The sequence below is a fragment of the Nicotiana tomentosiformis genome, chromosome 2, assembly GCF_000390325.3.
Source record: "Nicotiana tomentosiformis chromosome 2, ASM39032v3, whole genome shotgun sequence".
Taxonomy (NCBI): domain Eukaryota; kingdom Viridiplantae; phylum Streptophyta; class Magnoliopsida; order Solanales; family Solanaceae; genus Nicotiana; species Nicotiana tomentosiformis.
In genome coordinates, this window is record NC_090813.1 from 171974579 (window position 1) to 171995048 (window position 20470).

At 37.0% G+C, this 20470-nt stretch overlaps 1 protein-coding gene across 5 annotated transcripts in view; it reads left to right on the forward strand.

Moving 5' to 3' along the window:
• The first annotated feature begins 3283 nt into the window (after nt 1-3283).
• LOC104110894 (helicase protein MOM1-like) overlaps nt 3284-20470 on the forward strand; it is a 34091-nt gene continuing 16904 nt past the window's right edge. For 3 of the 5 annotated variants that reach the window (XM_070196316.1, XM_009620675.4, XM_009620739.4), the window contains exons 1-10: nt 3381-3521; nt 4491-5021; nt 5509-6076; nt 10423-10507; nt 11166-11305; nt 11597-11790; nt 11952-12082; nt 12257-12517; nt 12856-12996; nt 18572-18823. In XM_070196316.1, the coding sequence (XP_070052417.1) occupies nt 4499-5021; nt 5509-6076; nt 10423-10507; nt 11166-11305; nt 11597-11790; nt 11952-12082; nt 12257-12517; nt 12856-12996; nt 18572-18823 (2295 nt within the window). In that variant the 5' untranslated portion in view covers nt 3381-3521; nt 4491-4498. The other 2 variants (XM_009620549.4, XM_009620619.3) reach the window with 2 other exon arrangements.

The window sequence follows — 20470 nt, forward strand, 5'->3', positions numbered from 1 at the left end:
GTTGGGATATGATCCTTTGTGCTTATTTAGTGTGTTTTGTTTCTCCTTTATGTGATGGGTTCATAGCATTGCGCTTCGTGATTGTATCTGTTGAGCTTGCAGGACAATTCTCTTATTTGATTCTCTTTCCATCATTGGGTATATTCGAGTTGTTGCTTGTGGTGCACATATTGCATGGTATATGTCTCTAAATAGTATTGGTGTGGCATATCGGTATAGCAGCTTGTATTGGATGAGGTGAGGTTATTGGACCTGAAATGAGTGCCATCAGATTTGATTAAAGTATGTTTGGAAGAATAGTGTCACTAGTCAGCTTAGATTTTGGCTATAGTTCTTGCCGGGCAAGAGAGACCCACGACTTATTGATGTGATGGGTGGTTATGAATTTCTGCGTGTTTCATTCATTATTGGTAGTGTACGAAGATTTAGAACAAAGTTTTAATTGATATGAAGTTAGTTACCGGTACAGGGTTTGTTATTGAGCAACTACTGTGGTCGGAAGTTATTGCTACGAGTGTCTGTGTTATGTGGAATATCATGTGCTTATATTTGGAATATGGTTATGGCTTGATATTGTTTGTTCAGAATTATACAATGTATAGATGCGAGAATCGGGTCTTACAATAAATTTTAGATATTGGAGATTGGGTTTTGAGGTTTGTGGACTGAGGTTGAAGTAAGGATCTTAAGTTAGGTTGTGTTGTCAGGCTTATATGAATTGGGATGACATGAGATCATCTATGGGTATGTGTATGGTGAACTTATACAGTGTTATGATGTCTTTGGAATGACTCTTGGCACGTTTGAGGACGAACGTATGTTTAAGTAGGGAGAATTTAATGATCCGATCGGTTGTTTTGAGCATCTACATTCAGTTCGGTGGTTTGAGGTCATGAGTAGCTTCATATGGTGCATTATGACTTGCGTGTATCATCGATTTTGGTTTTTGAGTGGTTCGAGATTGATTTTGAAGAATGATTCTCAACTAGAAAGCTTTAAGTTTGAGGAGCTGACCAAATTTGACTTTTGTATATTTGACCTCAGATCAGAGTTTGCATGGTTCTGTTTGGTTCAGATGGTGATTTTGGACTTGGGCGTATGCCTGGATTTGCATTTGGATATTTCTAGAAGGTATTGGATTTAATTGGCGAAAGTTAGCAATTTGAAGGTTTAGAAAGTTCATAGGTTTGACCACGAGTTGACTTCAATGTTATCGTATTTGGATTGTGGTTTCGAGAGTTGGAGTAGGTTCTTTATGTCATTTGGAACTAGTGTGCAAAATTTGAGGTGATTCCGAGTTGTTTAGATGTCTTCGACGTAAGTTTGGAATTTAAAATTTTGAAATAGTTCATTAAGCTTGAACTGAGGTACGATTCATAGTTTTGATATTATTTTGTCATATTTAAGGCCTTGAGCATGTCCGTTTTATGTTTTGGGACTTATTGGTATGTTAAGGACAGGGTCCCTTGGGGCTCGAGTGAGTTTTAGATAGGTTTGGGTTATGTTGTGCTCGTATTTGATGTTTCGATGATGTTTATTCAAGCATAAATGGTACCATATTAAGCAAATGAGCTCTAAATTATATTTTGATTGAAGAATTACATCCGTATCGTAATTATGAAACTATAGCAAAAAGAAATATCAAATTTAAACATCGTATGAGGGAGTTATGCCCATTTTAGTATCGGAGAAGATAATTGGTGCTAGTACTTCGCAGATGCAAAGCGGGTCTGCACCCGCAACCCCGCAGGTGTAAAAAATGGTATGCAGGTGCGGAAATGACAGCTGGCAGACCGCAGGCACGACTTTTTGGGCGTAGAAGCAGGATCTATATGTATTAAAAAATCAGACTGCGTTCTTTTGGTATTTTGAGCGTATCTTGAGTTCTAGAGCTCCGTTTGAGGTGATGTTTGCGGCGTTCTTCTTGCTTTTTTATGGAGGTCAGTACCTTTCCTCAAATTTTGTATTTTAATATGTTTACGCTAGTGTATTTGTGAATTAATTTATATTTTGATTGGAGAATTTACTAGCAAGATATATCTCTTTTCCTACATGAAGACATTGGAACATGATTAATCATATATTGCGATATTTAAAAGGAACTCGTGATATGAGTTTGTTTATGCTAACAAAGGTAGTGCAGATCTTGTTGGTTATGCAAATAAAGGTTTTTTGTCTAACCCTCATAAAACTTGATCTTAAAAGGTTATCTGGTTACATGCGGAGGTACTGCAATATCATGACAATCTATAAAACAGTCTATTATCGCTACTTTCTCAAATCATGCTGAGATAATAGCTATTCATGACGCAAGTAGAGAATGTGTATGGTTGAGATCAGTGATACATTTCATTAGAGGGAGATGTGATATGAGATGCGATACCAAAATACCTACAGTTTTATATGAAAATAATGCTGCATGCCTAGCCCATTTAAATGGAGGATTCATAAAAGGAGATCGAATGAGACACATTTCACCAAAGTTATTCTTCACACATGATCTCAGAAGAATGGCAATATCGATGTGCAGCAAATCCGTTCAAGTGACAATCCGACAGATTTATTCACTAAATCTTTACCAACTTTAACTTTGAGAAGATGGTATACAAGATTGGAATGCAAAGACTCAAATATTTGAAACAAGATTTTAATCAAGGGAGTAAAATATGCGATATACTATTTTTCTCTTACTAAGGTTTTTCCCGTATGGTTTTTCTTATAAGGGTTTTAATGAGGCAGCTAGCAATGCGAAATATATATACTATTTTTCCTTCATTAGAATTTTTTCTCACGGGGATTTTCCTAGTAAGGTTTTAACGAGGCACATTATCTTTTAATGAACATCCAAGGGGGAATGTTATAAATATATTGTATTGTGGATGCACATTTCGTACTCTGCTATAAATAAGCTTCTTGAAGAAGTTTATTCATATTGAACTCTGCGGTAAATATATTTATCTATTTAGTCCTCCATTGGAAATAAGCCTCCAGAATAAGGTTATTATTTCGGTACTCCATTATGAATAAATATTACCTCATATAAAAAATTATCTATAGCTAGTATAATAACAACTTACAAGTAATTTACACATTAACATACAATATCAGCTTACACAATAACTTTCTTTATTCAATAAATATAGGAGAATTCATTCGATTAGTTACACGAGGTTACTAGTAGCACTAATTTCTACTACTCAGTTTTTTCTAGTACATCCATATTTTCGGTTAAGTATTTTGTTTTAGTTTTATTTTTGCGTCTCACTTCCACGTGTTAATGGGGGGCCAAAATAGGAACTAAATAACACACACCAAAAGTTCTTTCTCCTCCTTGTATATGCCGAGCAGATTAAGGGACTCTACCAGAAATTGGAGACTGTAATGTCACGTGTTAATGTTCTTGTTAAATCGCACACAAATTTCAGTTTAAGGGTTGAAACTAGGGTTTTTTCTTCGGAATAATTTGACTGAAACTATTGTTGTTGTTTCAGGCAGTGAAGGACTTTAGGGTTTTTTTTGAGGTAACTTCTTTTTTTCCTCAATCATTCTGTAAGTTGTATGCATTTTTCTTTAAGTGAATATTCAGTTAAATTATGACATATTTTGCTTTTGGTTTTTGTTTCAATTTGTCTCTTCAGTAGTTACATGCAGAAGTTGGTTTTTGGGTAATGTGTGAATTAGATGAAATGTCGGTAATTATTTTTATATTTTCAGCATTGCGACCATAGAGTTTCACATCCTGATCTGGAGTTTAAATGTTACTACTTTCTACTGTTGTTGATTTTTGTTATATTCCTTCAGAATTTACATGCAGACATTAAACACTTGTGCTTAAACAAATATAGTGAAATTGTAGCACTTTTCTTTTCTAATATTAACCAAAAACCACGTGGTGATTTCTTCCCACGTGCATAAGCTTTAGTAAGTAGAGTTATCCGGTAGAATAGTAGTCGCGTGCAAGCTGGCCTAAACACAACCTCTAAAATAAAAAAAATAGATTGATTACCCCCCCCCCAAACGAGGGGCAGACCTAGTGCATTAGTTTTGAGTTTGGTAGAACCCAGTGGCTTAGGCCCAGACCTCTATTTGTATTAACAAATCCACTTAATATGCATAAATAAGCTATCTCGAACCAGTTGCTTTCTTGTCTTAGAATCTAGAACTCATAAGCATAAAATCTTAGATCCGCCTCTAAGGTGAACTGGGGGTGGATGGGAAAGCGTGGTTAACTGGTGCAACTGAATGAAATGCTTCACAGGATAACTGTTTCGGTAGACTGTTAAATATTACATATTTATGTAGACTTTTGTTATTTTGTATAGCTTATTAAAGGATGGTGATTGATATCACACTCTTCGTTTTTTTAATCTTTATTAATAGATGTCATCAGTACATCATTAGTTTTCCATGTCTGTTGTTTATAGTGTGGATACTGTGTACTTATAAGTTATAAGGATAGTCTGAAATAATTTATGGTTTATTGTTCACAGCTGAACGGATGGCTAGCGAGACTCGGTCTGGGAGGAAAAATAAGCATACTGAGAGCAATAAATCAAAGAACAAACAATCAGATAAAGGATCAATAAGTTCTGGCTCCGGAAAGACAGATAGCTTAAGAAAGTCAGTTCGAGAAACGAAGCAAGCAGATTCAATCCCATCGAGTACAAGGAAATCCGAGCGTCTTGAAAAGCAGTTACCATCCATGCCAGCTGTTAAGAAGAAATCTGGAGTAATTGAGAAACAGAATACTCCGAGCCCTTTAAGAAGGTCTGACAGGGGCAAGAAAGATACCCCATCTAGTTTGTCAAGATCAAGTTATGTAGGAAGAGGACCCGATTCATCTAGTGTCAAGAAGAAGGAACCAAAAGAGAAAAGTGTGAAGGAGCTGATAATGGATTTTGAAAGTGTTAGCACTGGGAGGGAAAATGGTGCAACTTCTGTAGGCTTGAAAAGGAAGATAATGGATGCCCGGAGTTATAAGGCATTGTTCAAAATGCAAAGAAAGAGATCTACTGCAGCAGGTAGACTAATCTCTCTGTTGTAGTTCTCATCCTCCTATAACAAGCGCTATTGTTTCTTGTCAATGTTTTCCTTGTTTCTCCTTGTAATAACAGAACGCATCATGAAGTACACTCTCTCCTGGAATGCTGGGAAGCGTAAAAAGACTTACTGAATTGACTATAGCTTTATCATGGCAAAAACTAACTAATTAACTAACTATCTCCACCACCATGTATCAGCATAATTCAAAGTCAATTATTGTGCCATGTCATTAGTGTGTTTAATAGACACATATTCAACTAACAATAGGTTTTCAACAGGTCACACCCTTAGATAAGGTGTCTAAATGAAAAATGTGGATAACTTCGAGGCATATATGTACTCAGCCTTTACAATTTCGATGCTAAGAGTGAAGTATAAGATAACTGAATTGGTATAGTCTTACCTTGGTGTTTTGGAATTGCTGAAATTTCTATACTGATGTAGATGTTTGTTTCCCCTGACTAGAAATTATTGACAAGTTGGAAAGACCAAAGAAGTCATCAAGAGTTGATAGCATTGCCAGTGATGAGACTGGCTCCAAGCTAATCAATGGGGATAATGAATCTCATGAAAGAGTTGTAGAAGAGTTGAAAGAACATCCTGATGGGGTTGCTTCTTCAAGGTCCATTTCTAGCTCAGAAGCGTCTGATGCAGATGCTTCGGTAAATGATGTTGAGAAATTGCCAGATTCAAACCGCAGATGCTGCTCTAGGGGAAAATCTGCTGCTCTTCCTGCAGAAAATGGTTTTGAAGTATCTAAAAATGGTTGCACTGTGGGAGAAATTTCTGGTGATTCCGAAAGGGTACCAGAGGGTTGCTCTGTGACTGAGGATAATGTGCATATCCCTGATTTTTCATGTTCCACTTCTACAGGTGGTGATATTATTCTGAAAAGTGGTGAACTAGGCATTGGTAAATGTTCTGAAACGCATAAAAATGCATGTGACTTGGCTGAAGTTTCTCCTCCACCACTAGCTGACCATGAAAAGCTTGGTTATGGTGGGACTTGTGCTTCATGCTCTAGACGGATAAGGTGAGTTTTCCACTCTTTCTATTTACATTTTGTTTCTACCAATACTGCGTTGCTTTACTAACTTGACTTTAGCCTGGTGAACATCACATTTAAAACTTAGAAGCACAGTTTCCTTTCAGATATTTTAAGTGTCACATATGCTAAAGACTCAAACTTATTACATACCGATTGATGTTGCACTTCACTTATAAAATATTCTGGAGATATCCAAAATTTCTCTCTTCTTAGTCTTTTTGTAGGTAATGTAAGAATATATATATTTTTTTGATAAGTAATTAAAGATATTATAAATTTATGCACTAAGCCAGTGCATCAGAACCCTCTATTGTATCTAGCATTCCATCTACGTCATGTTCAGTTACCAGATTGCACCAAAAAGCTAACAAAAAAATACATCTCTGTTTGAGGCTGTGAATATTGCTCGATGTGCCTTCAAAAATTCTATTGTTTCTTTCAAGCCAGACAGTCCACCAAATAACTTGAGGTATGGTATTCCAAGTTCTTAGAGATTTCTTACTAATCCCCTCTCTGCTCCAACCTTGCAAAAGCTCAACAATTGATTTTTGGCATGGTCCAGCTCATACCCAAAATTACCAGAAACATATTCCACAGCTGTCTAGTGACCCTACAATGCAAGAAGAGATGGCCAACTTCTTCCGGATGCTCTTCACACAATGGACATCTACTGCACAGTTGAAACCCCCTCTTTTGGAGGTTCGATTGTGTAAGACAAGCCTCCCGAGCAACAATCCAAGAGAAACAAGCAACCTTCAAAGGAGCCTTGCTTCTCCAAACCTTTTCCCAAGGACATAATACCCCGTCGCTGCTAGAATCCAGCATGTGGTAACAACTTTTGACTGAAAAGAGACCCTGTTGATTCCAACCTATGGAGTCTGTTTTGTTGTGATCCAAGGTTATGTTGTTTAACCTCTGAAGCAGAATACATAGTCTTTCCACTTCCCAATCATTAAAATCCCTTCTTGGAAAAAGATTCCACCGTTGTGTTGAAAAGATTGCTTTAACAACCTATGTAAGAATATTATTGATGTAAACCAGCATTAGGAGAAGAATACATCCAAAAAGTAACTTCACAATGTGTGTTAAGAACTGAGGAAGTCAACCAAGACGTCCAGCTCTAACACATTTACTGTGGCCCCGTTGCACTGAATATTAAGCAAAAATACACCATATGCTTAAGATTAACTACATTGCCCTTCTGTCTTCAAAAACTCTAGCATTTCTTTCTCTTCATATGGTCCACCAAATCACAGCAGGGACAGTGATCCTGATGGCCCTAGAGGATTTCATAATATCCATTATATGCCAATAGAGAGGGAATCCACAATATCTCTTAAATGTGTGCAGATCCTGCAAGTGTATTTTGACCTTAGTTGTGTGGAAATGCTTCCAAGTATTTTCTCAATACTGAAATCAATTGGTGTGAGGATGTTTAAGGAAGAAAAAAAATAGTTTCTCTTTGTGTGTCTCTCAGGGATATTGTGTTTGATCATCCAGACTGCTAGTTCCTTTTCTTAGGCATCAGTTTAGAAACGATATAAAGCAGTATGCTTCCTAAGACCAAGTTGAAGTAACCCCATTGACCCTTTTTGCCTTTTTGCGATAAAACAAAAAGTTATTGGCAAAACTGTGCCCTATACAACAAGAACAACATCAACGATGGCTCAACGCTATAGCTTTTGGCTTTTGGCTCAAATTCAAGTGCTTATGGCTTTTGGATTTTTGGTGTAATTTACAATATGTTAAAAATGAAGATAGTATGTTAGAGTTCATAGATTTACTACAGGCATAGGAGCATATTCTTGTGGAAACCTTTGTTTGTTTTTGTACAGAAGGGTTTCAAACTTTGTAATTAGCTTGGCACTAGCTTAGTGCAATGCTTCTAATGTTGTGCTATAATACACCATTTACCTGTTCAAAAAAAATAAAGTAAAATTGCTCAGAGAATGAGTACAATAAAAGTAAAGTAAGCCCCGTGCAGAATTTCTAGCACCTTACTGCTCAAGGAGCTTACAAAGTGGAGAAGCAAAAGGTAGCTTACATAAAAATGGATGCACCAAGCAAAGAGATTAAACAGACATCTAGATTTTAAAAAATGTGTAGGAGTTGCTGTTCCTTCAAAACATCTCTGATGTCCTTCCTTCTAAATGCTCCAAATGATGCATTGATGGATCATCTTCCATATGTTTTTGATGGACTTCCCAACTCTACACTGCCACAGATGACATGTTTCCTTCAAGGTCTTCGGTATAACCCAGCTTTTATAAAACAACAACAACAACTCAGTAAAATCCCAAAAGTAAGGGGTCTGGGGAGGGTAGAGGAGGGTAGTGTGTACGCAGACCTTACCTCTACCCCCATGGAGTAGAGAGGCTGTTTCCGATAGACCCCCGGCTTAAGAAAACGAAAAAGACAAAAGAGACTATATATCAGTACAAAAAAGATTACAAGACTTGTCCAATATATCTTTAGTAATTGTGCAGTGCAGAAACAAATGGTCTGTACTCTGTATCCTCACTATCTTTTGTATAGATGTAGCATCTATTGCACAAAGTTATTCCTCTTCTCCTTTAATTTTCCTGTGTTAGGAATGCAGAATGCTCCTAACACTGCCACCAAGCTAAAGCAAGCAATCTTAGTGGGGGTTTTAGTTCTCCTAATTTTGGCCATTCCTCAATAATGTTGCTGCTGTTTACTAATTCGTCATAACATTCCTTAGAACATACCATTGCCATTGTTTCCCCAAAATAATCTTTCTGTTGCTGTTGGGTCTGATTCTGGATAAAAAATCCAGCACATTTTCTACTTCCCGGTCATGTCAATGCCTCCTGAAATTGATGTTCCATGTCCCATTTACCCTAAGCTGTTTCACTGTAGCTTCAGTATCATTAGCTAAACCAAATAAATCTGGAAACTCATCTTTGAGAGGTATGTTGCCTAGCCGTTTATCCCTCCAGAATAGGGTGTTCTCACCATCACCAACCTGTAACCTCACCCTTGACTGCTGCCACAACTTGCTAATGTGTTTCCAAGGCCCACACCATAAGAGTTTGTGGTCACTTTTGTGTGCCATGCTAGTTGAGGTTGGTCATATGGATCCTTTATTTCTATTGCACTCCATTTGGACTACTTCTAATCCAATATGCAATAATTCGTCTTTGATAACAAATTAGGGGTTCTTAAACCAACTACTTTCTATATCTCACACTTATCACTATACTGACATACAATCTCTAATCAAACGAACAAACAAAAAGGACTCCTGACAAACACTAAACCTAGCATAAGTGTACCAACAACGATTAAGCCTTAATACCAATTAGTTATTTCGCCTATTTTACACTAAGTTCTTGTGAATTCGTAGAGATTATAGGTCTTTTGAGACATTCTCTCAACATGATTTTATCTTTTAAAGCATTCAATCATTATCGTGCCACACCTATGGGCCTTTGCAATTGACATAAGCATTCAGGCGACATTATCTTATTTTATCCTTTGTGTTCCATTTGGGCCTTATGTCAGATGTTATCATTTCTGGTAAGACTTAACTAAGTAAATAAAAACTTCGTTCTCTTCTAACAACTTACAGGGCAAGCAGAGGTCCTGAGTGCGAGCACATCGCCACCCCATTGTTAAAACGTATATCACGTGCTTGGCCATGAAAAAGTATCAGGCTGCATGTGGGGTGTGTTTTAAAGACATAATTAAGTAAATAATGGTGTGTTCTCTCTAACACCTTAAGCTTTTAGATACATCTTAAGCTTTTAGATGAGATGGTCACACACTTCAACAATTTTTAATCATGTCTTATTTTGGATAACAACACATCCTTCTTAACATTTTCCACCACACACTTGTGGATATGTTGGGTGGTAGAGGTCCAATATTCACTTGCATAACACTTTGTGCACTTTCATTTCAGTCATCATATTCTTGTTCTCTGTGTTACATCATCATGTATTATGCATCTTAGCTTAGATATTTGAAATTTAAGCATCGAGCAACTGTAATTTGTCTAATGTTTGCCTCAACTTCAAGTTGATGAGGTTTGTTAACCTTCTTTAGTCTGATAAGACTGTATACCTCCCTGCAAGGGAATTTGCTCCTCATTTTGTTTTTGCATCATTGGTCTTGGATTTCTACGTTCTTCTAAATCATCCTTTGATCTTTTATTCATCATAATGCTAGATGTATTATTACTTTTGGGCCTTGGATAATTTATCAGGTTAACAGTCTGTACTTCCATCTGCCAGGGACAAAAGTATGGTTTAAGGTTTTCTATTTTTTTCTTCTGCAGTTATTTACTATTTCTCATTCATAACTTGCAGGGTAAATCATGACTCTCCAGAAGAGGAGCTGTGCTCGTGTGCTGGAATGTCAGGCAGGGATTGCTATAACCTATCTAGGCTCAAGGTTCGTGCTGTAAGACGTGGAGAAGTAGAGGCAGCTTATATTCATAGTCGTAAAGACCCAATAGACTATCTAAAATTACTATAGGATCCATATACAGTATATGCAACAGTTTTTTCTGTGACTGCAAAAGAAAGCTAATGGCTATAAGATTTGGAGATTATTGGTCATAAAAAAAATTTGGAGCCTATAAGACCTACTGGACACGTAACCTAGGCTATACAACATATGACGAAAACATAGAAACAGCTGAATACAACACATTTTGTACTGTAGTCAATTCGAGAAACTTTTTCGGTTGTCAAAAAGCTGGGAAGGAAAAAATGGTCAACTAGCTGTCAGTTACTGCTATTATTCGTTTCTTCTTTGTAGTATGAGCATCATCATGTCTTTACCACTTTGTTCTAACAGGTAATGAGACATGTTCTTTTTAATAGGATTTTTTTTTGAATTAGGAAACAATGAGACATGTTATATCAGTGCTCCTCGGTTATTGTCACTGTTTATTCTTTAATCACATGTCAGAATTAAGGGATTTTCTGTTATGTGGTTAGCAGCCGTGCATATCCTTTTTGCCAAGCATTTCAGAGTTATTTTATTGTAATTAATTTGCTTCTCAATATTTAATAATTTTCTTGTGCTCAAATGCGTTCCGTTTTAGGATGGAGTTGGTTCTGAAGCTGCAATTCCTTTGGATTCTGGAGAAGGATGCCATATGCAATTAAATCAGGCACTTTCAGTTTCTCAAAGGGGTGCTGATGAAAAAATGTGCACCATATGCAAACAAGGTGGAGAGATACTGTGGGTACCATTTGCAACTATGCACAATTAATTTGATGGCCAATAAAGCTCTTTCAAGCCATAACTGAGAAAAAAATCAGCTCTATCTAAAAAGCATTTGTTTTTGACTTTTTTTTTCTGTTTTTATTTTGTTCCCTAGACTTTTTCTAGTTACTGGATTGTGGATGCACCCAATAATGATTTTTCCATTTGGGTAATGCATTAATAATTGTCAAGTAGTACGATAGCCCGACTTAGAATGGCCATGTGTATGTCTTGATATTTATCATTTGTACTTGACATACTTTTTAGGATCTGTGATGGAAGAGGTTGCAAGAGATGCTACCACCTCTCTTGCTTAGATCCTCCATTAGATGATTTCCCACCAGGAGCTTGGCATTGTACCTGGTGTGTCAAGAAAAAGATTGAATCTGGTGTACATTCAGTGACGGAAGGAGTAGAATCAATCCGGGATGTCAGAGAAGTGGAAGTTGCAGGTACCAAAGGTTTGATGGACAAGTAATTACATGCATTAGACATTTGTATGGGAGCTGGATGACTATGTGATATGAGTAGTTTTTAACGTTTGTCATATCTCTTAATATTGCTTTGCTCCTGTTAATTCTCGTTCTTGATTATTTTGTTTTCTTCTTTGCTTTTATGTTAGGAATGCATAGGCAGAAGCAGTATCTTGTTAAATACCAGGGTCTTGCTCATGCACACAATCATTGGGTTGCAGAGACACAATTGCTTATTGATGCACCATTGCTTATTGCAAACTATAATCATAAGAATCAGGTCAGAATTATTTCTTTGAAGATTTTCATTTGTTCTTTTTTTTTTCTTCTCTTCATATTTTCTGCCAACTTAAGTAAATGGATCATTATTTGCCAAACACATGCAAAAAATGATATCCATCTATCATGTACTTTTTATTGTTTTCACGAGTAGCGACTTTTTCCATTATTTTAGGATGTGAGGTGGAACTCAGAGTGGACAGTGCCACATCGTCTCTTGAAGAAAAGATCATTGATGTTCTCCAAGCTGCATGGTCAAGATGCAGATGATAATAGCAAATGCCTGTTTGAGTGGCTTGTGAAATGGCAGGGCCTTGATTATGAGTATGCTACATGGGAATTAGGGAATGCTAATTTACTGAACTCACAGCATGGTGAAAGCCTTATCAAGGATTTCAATATTCGCCGCGAAAAGGCAAAACGAAGAATTGACAAGGTGTTTATGATTTTCGTGATAGTGCTAAAATTATTCTATGATTTCACTTCTTTAGTCTGCTAATTGATAAGTATCTATGCCTTGTACTAGTTGGTGTTGTAACTTATAATCCCAACATTTTGCTCTACTGTTTATGCAACCTCAGTTTCCTGCTGCCTGTCGGCATAAAGGGTATAGGACATCTCTTCACTAAACATAAGAGGTTGGCCGTTTTTTGAGGATATTTTGAGTGATCAGTCCAGAAGAAACTTGCTATGTGTTTGTGTGCTTGAAGTCATATATTGGTAGTACTCGTCAACTTTGTAATATTAATTGTATGTCTTCTTCTGCTGCTGCAGAATCATAAGGGGCCACTTGTCAAACTATCAGAACTTTCTGCTGGAGGTTCACATATAACAGATTCTAATCTGCTGAACAATGTTAACAAGCTGCGGGAGTGTTGGTTGAAGTGCCAGAACACTGCTGTCTTTGATGACCAGGTGAGTTCATTCTACAGGGAATGCTCTTCTAGGTGGGTAATGAGATATTGCTAAACATACTATATAGTGTGAATAAATAATGGGTCACTATAATATATACACATCAAAGCAGTAGAAAAGGATTTGAATGTCAAGTTTGATTGATAGTTTTGAAGTTGTCATTTGATGCTTTCTTCACCTTATCTAGAAACCTATTTTCTTGTGTACTTAATTTCATTTTAAAATCTTCCTCTTCATTTATCCACTCTTGTGATGGCTTGTTTTTTCTTGTTGGCTTTTGACAAACTGTTTGGAACTTCGTTAGCATCCATTTCTAAAGGATACTTCATGGGGTGAATCCTTTCTTTTGTGATTGCTAAAACTAGGAGATGAGCCACCAGTTATCCTTCATTGATGTTCGCGCATAACTATTTACTTAACTAGTTCACATCCAGAGAGTTCGTCTCTTTTTGGTCCAACTGATGATGCAGCATTTCGTCTGTCTTCGAACGGTTGTACTTAAATAATTTCATGTTGAGCTATGTAACTTACTTAAAAACTAATAAACCTCAGAATGGTTGTTACACTGATTTCTGTCGCTCATAGAATTTACAAGAAAAACTGCTTCCTGAATGATTACTATGTTGTGGAAGGCTGTAGTTGAAGCTAACTGAAAGTGAATATGTTAGCCTTATAAAAGAGATGAGAGACAATTTCTCACCTAAGCAAAACTCACAAAGGTTGAGCCATAGGCAATTTGGCAGAGCAGTCTCTTTCTCCAAAAGGATTATTTACTGCAAAAGAGGAGGTCCTTGCGACCTGTGTTATCAAAGCTGACGAGTGAAGAAATAGCCATGACATCTGTCTATGTGCATATCACAAAAGAATAAAAAATAAAAAATATATATGTAATTCAAGAATAACATAGACAGATGTCATGTGCTCCTGACAAAGCTCCTGGTCTAGATGGGTTCACCATGGCTTTCTTCCAAACAACATGGGATATCATTAAAACAGACATCATGGCTACACTTAACCATTTCCACCATAATTGTCACATGGTTGGGTCTTGCAATGCCACCTTTATTGCTTTAATTCCAAAAAGAAAGGGTGCCATGGAGCTTAGGGACTACATGCCTATTAGTTTAATAGGTAGTGTATACAAATTGATCTAAAAAATCCTAGCAGAAAGGCTTAAAAAGGTTGCTGATAAGCTGGTTTCTGGGGAACAAAATGCCTTCATCAAGAACAGACAGATCACTGATGCCTCCTTAATTGCTAATGAAGTGCTGGACTGGAGAATGAAAAGTGGGGAACCTGGTGTTCTATGTAAATTGGACATTGAAAAGGCTTTTGATCAGTTAAGCTGGCCTTACCTTATGAACATAGTAAGGCAGATGGGATTTGGGGGAAAATGGATAAGATGGATGAATTTTGCATTTCAACTGTTAAATATTCTGTCTTGGTAATAGGAGCCCTATTGTTTTTTTCTCTCCTAAAAAAGGCCTAAGGCAAGGAGACCCCATCTCCCCTTTCCTCTTTATTTTAGCTATGGAAGGACTCACCAAAATGTTGGAGAGGGCTAAGCAACTACAGTGGATACAAGGTTTTCAGGTGGGAAGGAACCCTTGTAGCGCAGTCATAGTATCTCACCTGCTCTTTGCAGATGATACTCTTATCTTCTGCGGCAACGAGAGATCACAACTTCTGAACCTTAACTAAACGCTGATGATATTCGAGGCACTCTCTGGACTGCACATTAACATGATAAAAAGCATTATCTACCCCATGAATAATGTTCCTAACATCGAGGAGTTGGCCGACATTCTATGTTGCAACATAGGTACCTTGCCTACCACATATCTAGGACTACCATTGGGGGCCAAGTTCAAATCTAATGAAATTTGGAGTGGTGTGCTGGAAAAGTTTGAGAAAAGGCTTGCAACATGGCAGATGCAATACCTCTCCATGGGCGGCAGATTAACCCTCATCAACAGTGTCCTAGATAGTCTCTCCACCTACCACATGTCATTGTTCCCGATACCAAGAACAGTCCTAAAACAAATGGATAAACTTAGGAGAAAATTCTTATGGGAGGGATGCAGCACCACCAGTGTTGTGAAAAGCGCTCGCTTCAGCTCTTAAAGTGCGAAGCGAGACCTCGGGCGCTTCTGTGATGTGAAGCGTAGCAGGTTGAATAAAGCGAGCGCTTCTGTGCGGTTCTGCAAAAAAAGCGAGAAGCGTAAAAGTGACACGCTTCTACATGTTAAGGGTTGACAACGTTAAAAATTTATAAAGTTTATCAAGTTCAAGCCCAGGTATGTGATTTCTTCCTCCTCGTCCTTCTTTTTCTTTTTCTTTCACTGTTTCGGTCCCAAAATAGCAACGAAATGCTGGCAATTTTTTTTCCCCTTCAGTTCTTTTTCTCAATTCTCTTCTTCATCTTCTTCTTCTTTTTCTTTCACTGTTTCAGTGATAAATTGCAGCGAATTGCTGCCCAATTTTTTTCGTTTCAGTTACTGCAATTTTTTTCGTATACTTACTGTCATTTTTTTTCATTTCATTTAATCTTGTAGAAGAATAGGATGCTCATTTTGTGCTTTAATTGATGCTACTCTTTAGTTTTTACATTGAAGTATTGAACATTTGCTTACAGTTACATGTGTTGTCTATGCATTATTTATTTTATTTTATTTTTTAAAAATTCCGTTTCACTTCAAAAAAGCGAGCGCTTCGCTTCTCGCTTTAAGCGAAAAAGGGCTTGTCGCTTTTCCTCGCTTCACGCTCTTCACAACACTGAGCACCACACATAAGTTCCCACTCGTAAAATGGTCTAGAATAATTCGGCCAAGATATCAAGGAGGCTTGGGTGTTAGAGATTTATATTTGCATAACAAAGCAATGTTATTGAAGTGGCTGTGGAGATATGGGCAAGAGGCACCTGGACTATGGAAGAACATCATTGATGCTAAGTATAGGCAACATAATCACTAGTGTACAAAGAAAATAAACACTCCTTATGGCGTTGGCCTATGGAAGAATATCAACAAGCACTGGGATGGGTTCTTTCAAAATATAACCTTCAAAGTTGGGAAAGGAGATCATGTTAAATTCTGGAAAGACAAGTGGCATGGAGATAATGCACTGATAGATATATATCCCAATTTATACCAGATTGCACTCAATAAGGAATCCACTGTTGCTCAGAACAAAGAAAATGGCAGAAGGAACTAAAGGACTGGGAGATTAGTGACCTACTTACTATGTTCAACTCTTTAGAAGGCCACATCAGTGATGATCAGCAGCCAGACAAACTCAGATGGGAACACTCCAAGGGGGGCAAATACACAGTCCAAGATGGTTACAAACACTTTTGTTCCCATAATGGTATGATAGATAACTGGCCTTGGAAACATATCTGGAGAACTAAGGCGCCTGCCAAGGTGAATTGCTTCACCTGTATAGCTATAAAGGGGGTATGTCTCACTCAAGACAACTTTAGCAAGAGGAACATTACACTTGTTAACAGATGTTACATGTGTCAACAAAATTCAGAAAGTGTCAATCATCTTTTCCTCCATTGCGCAGTTGCAAGTGAAATTTGGAATCTCTTCTCCTCTATTTTTGGTCTGAAATGGGTTATGCCTCAGACAATAAAGCAAGCATATGAAAGTTGGTGTTTTTGGAGAGTTGACAAAGCCATCAAGAGGATCTGGAGAATGGTTCTAGCAGTAATATTTTGGTGTATCTGGACAGAAAGAAATCAGAGGTGTTTTGATGGCATCTCAACTCAAATCTACTCCCTCAAGACTATTTGCTTAGTTAATCTATTTAGCTGGATTTATCTTTCCCCTGTAACTAGTGCAGATCACCTTGTGGATTTCATTAGCTCCCTGTTCTTAGCATAGATTTTTGTACTGGAGCTAGTTATCTACCTTTTTGTACCTTTTGCATCTTCTTGATGCCTATTAATGAATCACCCTTACTTCATCAACAACAACAACATACCCAGTATTATCCCACAATGTGGGGTCTGGGGAGGGTAGTGTGTACGCAGACCTTGTGAGGATAGAGAGACTGTTTCCAACAGACCCTCGGCACAAGGAAGCATAAGTACCACATTAATGAAAATATAGACAAGAAGGAAAATCACCCTTCATAAAAAAAAAACTATAAACCCAAACAACAATTATTAGGACTAAAGAAGTGAAAAATATCATTATTAAGTGACAGTGTTTTTGAAAGCGAGAAGCTCAAAAAAGCGACAGGGGCTCGCCTCGCTTCAAAAGCGAAGCGCAATTCTTAAAAAAACATAATGTAAACCTTGCAAAGACACAATATAAATAATAAAAAAGTTCAATTTATATATAAGAAAAAAACATAATCAAATAAACTGAAAATATAATATATATATATAAAATTAACTTTATAAATTGAAATACACATACAAATTAATAAATAAAGGCTAAAATACTAAATAAGAAGAATAAAAGGAAAAAAAAAATCGCGCCTGCCCTAGAGCAGACGCCTGGACGGGAACAAGAAGAAGAAAGAAGAAAGAAAAAAAGGAGAAGAAGAAGAAAGAAGAAAGAAGAAAAAAAGAAGAAAAATTACCCGGAGGATTGGAGAGGTCTTTGGCGACTTGAATCCTAGCAGCACTTAGCAGCAATTGATTTTGGGAAGAAGAGAGAAATGGTCTTCACTTTGATGTTAGGGGTCTGTTTTGTATAATAAAAAAACAGACCCAAACTTTTAAAAAAAAAAAATAACTGACCCTCTGAACAGTACAATTCTGCGCTTCTCGCTTCAAGGTCGCTTTGCGCTTTTTCGACTGAAGCGAGCGGTTCGTGTGGTTGAGTCACCTCAGGCATGGAAAAGCAAGCAGCCATCGCTTCTCGCTTAAAGCGATCGCTTCGTCGCTTTTTAAAACACTGTTAAGTGAAATAGTTGTTGATTATTGTTGCATTTTACAAGAACCATAGGTGATAAGACTCAAGCCTTAGCGCCTAAACTAATAAGCTGTTTAGTCGAGGCAAATCGCTCAACGTGTTATGCACCTAGATCCGGAACTTGAGTACACCTTGACCGAGCCTTTGACGACATTACGTAAGCTCTCTTCCTCGGCTTAAGAATTCTTCACCAAGTTGAAGTCCTCTCCAACAATTCATTTTGCTTAAGACATCTATATCAAAGTGAATTGACAAGATTTAATCTCCCCGTTTAAGACTTCTGCTTCCTTGAATCCTTTACCGTCGGTTAAACACGAGAAAACTAGAGCTAGCACATTCTTCCCTTTTTTTGGATGAGTTGCTAGCCATTCTCCTCCTTCTCCGCTGCTTCTAATGTTCCTCTTTTGATTATTCGTCCTACCATCAACATCAAAGTCAAATAGCAGTAAGATTATGTTTGTAAACCTATAATTGTAGTCGGACTTCACATATCAATTCTCTATAGTTGTGAGTCTAAATTCTTTCTCATAGTACTGCTAGCTTGCATTTTTTGACCATAAGTTCTTGAGTTTAAGACAATAACCTGAAATGTGATCATCTATGGGTGCATAAGAAAGGTTTGACTAATATGATAATTGTTTCTGCAGGATCGTATAATGAAGATGGTTTTATTTATTCTATCTATGTCTGATGTCTGCTGTCCTTTCCTTATTGTCACAACTTCAAGTTTGCTTTCCCAATGGGAAGCTGAATTTAGACGATGGGCACCAAGTATTGATGTTGTAGTGTACAGTGGAAGCAGAGATTCTAGAAGGAGAATCAAGTCATTGGAGTTCTATGACGAAGGGGGTTTCATGATGCTGCAAGTGCTTTTATCATCTCTGGAAGCCGTCATTGAGGTATGTCTAAAAATAGATTATTTTAGAATTAATTTAGATATTGGGACTTCGACAGATAATCAGGGCCAAGATTCCTAATTAAGTAACCTGCGATGATGTTTTCATCAGGAATATTGAACGTTCCGCTAAAGGTGTATCATTTTGGTGAAATGTTCTCTGTTTTACTTTTCAATCATATCATATTTAGTTGGTTGTTATTTTAGTTCCAACTTTCTTGGGAATTCATGTTTCTCAGAGAATGAAAGCGGGAGTCCATTGGAAATTGACTTGTATTTATGCAGATGTGCTTCTTAGCAAGAAGTATAAACTCATTCAAGCAGCTTATGCATTTGCATGATTCGTGCAGCTCCGAATAAAAGTTTCCTCCTTTGGCTAATTTTAAATCCCAACCAAGTGATAAAATTTATTTATTATCTATATAGGATGCTTTGTGGATAATACATGACTATTTATTTTCATAGAATATGATTTCACCTAATTTTTTGGGGTCACTGTGTGATGATGTAAATGAAAGGAAAACAATGACCAAGTATATTTTGACTAAGAAATGCATTTCTTTCTTACCTATTCCTTATTTTGGCGTTCATACCAATTCCTTCCATCCTATCTAAGTGTGGTGCTTGTAGAGAGCTGCTTTTGGACTAAGATTAAAATTTCAATTTTATAAAGATATAATAAAATGAATATGTATATTAGCGCTCTGTTAATGCTAATAGAGCTTTGTATTTGATGTCTCTCTCAGTTTCTTCCTCGTGCAAGTTTTCTTGTATTTTCAGCATTGAAGATTTTAATGAAAATTTGCTGCCTTTGGACTCAAGGCTCCTCTTTAGTATCCTAGCCCCCTTTCAGGTCAAGCAACTTTTTACTTTAAAAATTAATTTAGACTTCGTAATTTTTTGGGTTCATAGCTAGGTTAAAGTTATGTAGGAATTCGTCAACGAACTAGCTACTTCCAATTCAGTTTTGGAATCTGTGTTGGGAAGTTTTCGTCTTTTTGTAATAGCAACGTGATGCTTCAGTTTGAAAAGGTTTTCTGGCCATACTACCCTTATATTGCATTGAATTCCTTGGTGCCAAACGGTGCAAATTTTCTTCTTTATGTGATTGTGTAATAAAAAAAATTTGGGTGTCGTCATTGTGTCCTTAGGTGTGGGGCTTTAGAGTTCATGAATAGTTTCTATAAGTTGTCTGTTGCTTCTTTTCTTGTAATGTTGTGTTTGTGGCGAGAAAGCCTTTGATGCCATTATTAACGGGTTTTCAGTGCGTTGCTGACTTAATAGAGAGGCCAACCATTACTCTCTGATACTCATGATTTTATGATACTCATGATTTTGTGATAAGGAAAAAGTTCGAGCACAAGCACCCTTGGGTAACAGTCCCTTTTCCTCTCTGCACCTAGTGTAGTCGTTCTTTCTTCTGTATTTTGGCTTCGTTCTTATCTTTAATATATTCCTTGATCCTAATTCAAGTGATGTTCTATGCTTCATGCTGTGAACTTTTTGATAATAAAGCCTTGATAGATCTTTGTAGACCCTTTTGGTTTTGGATTTTCATTCGTTTAACAAGAGAAGTTGTCATTCTCATCCATTCTAAATTTCATTGGTATAGCAAGAGAAGTTCCCATTCTTATGTATCCTAAATTGGGGC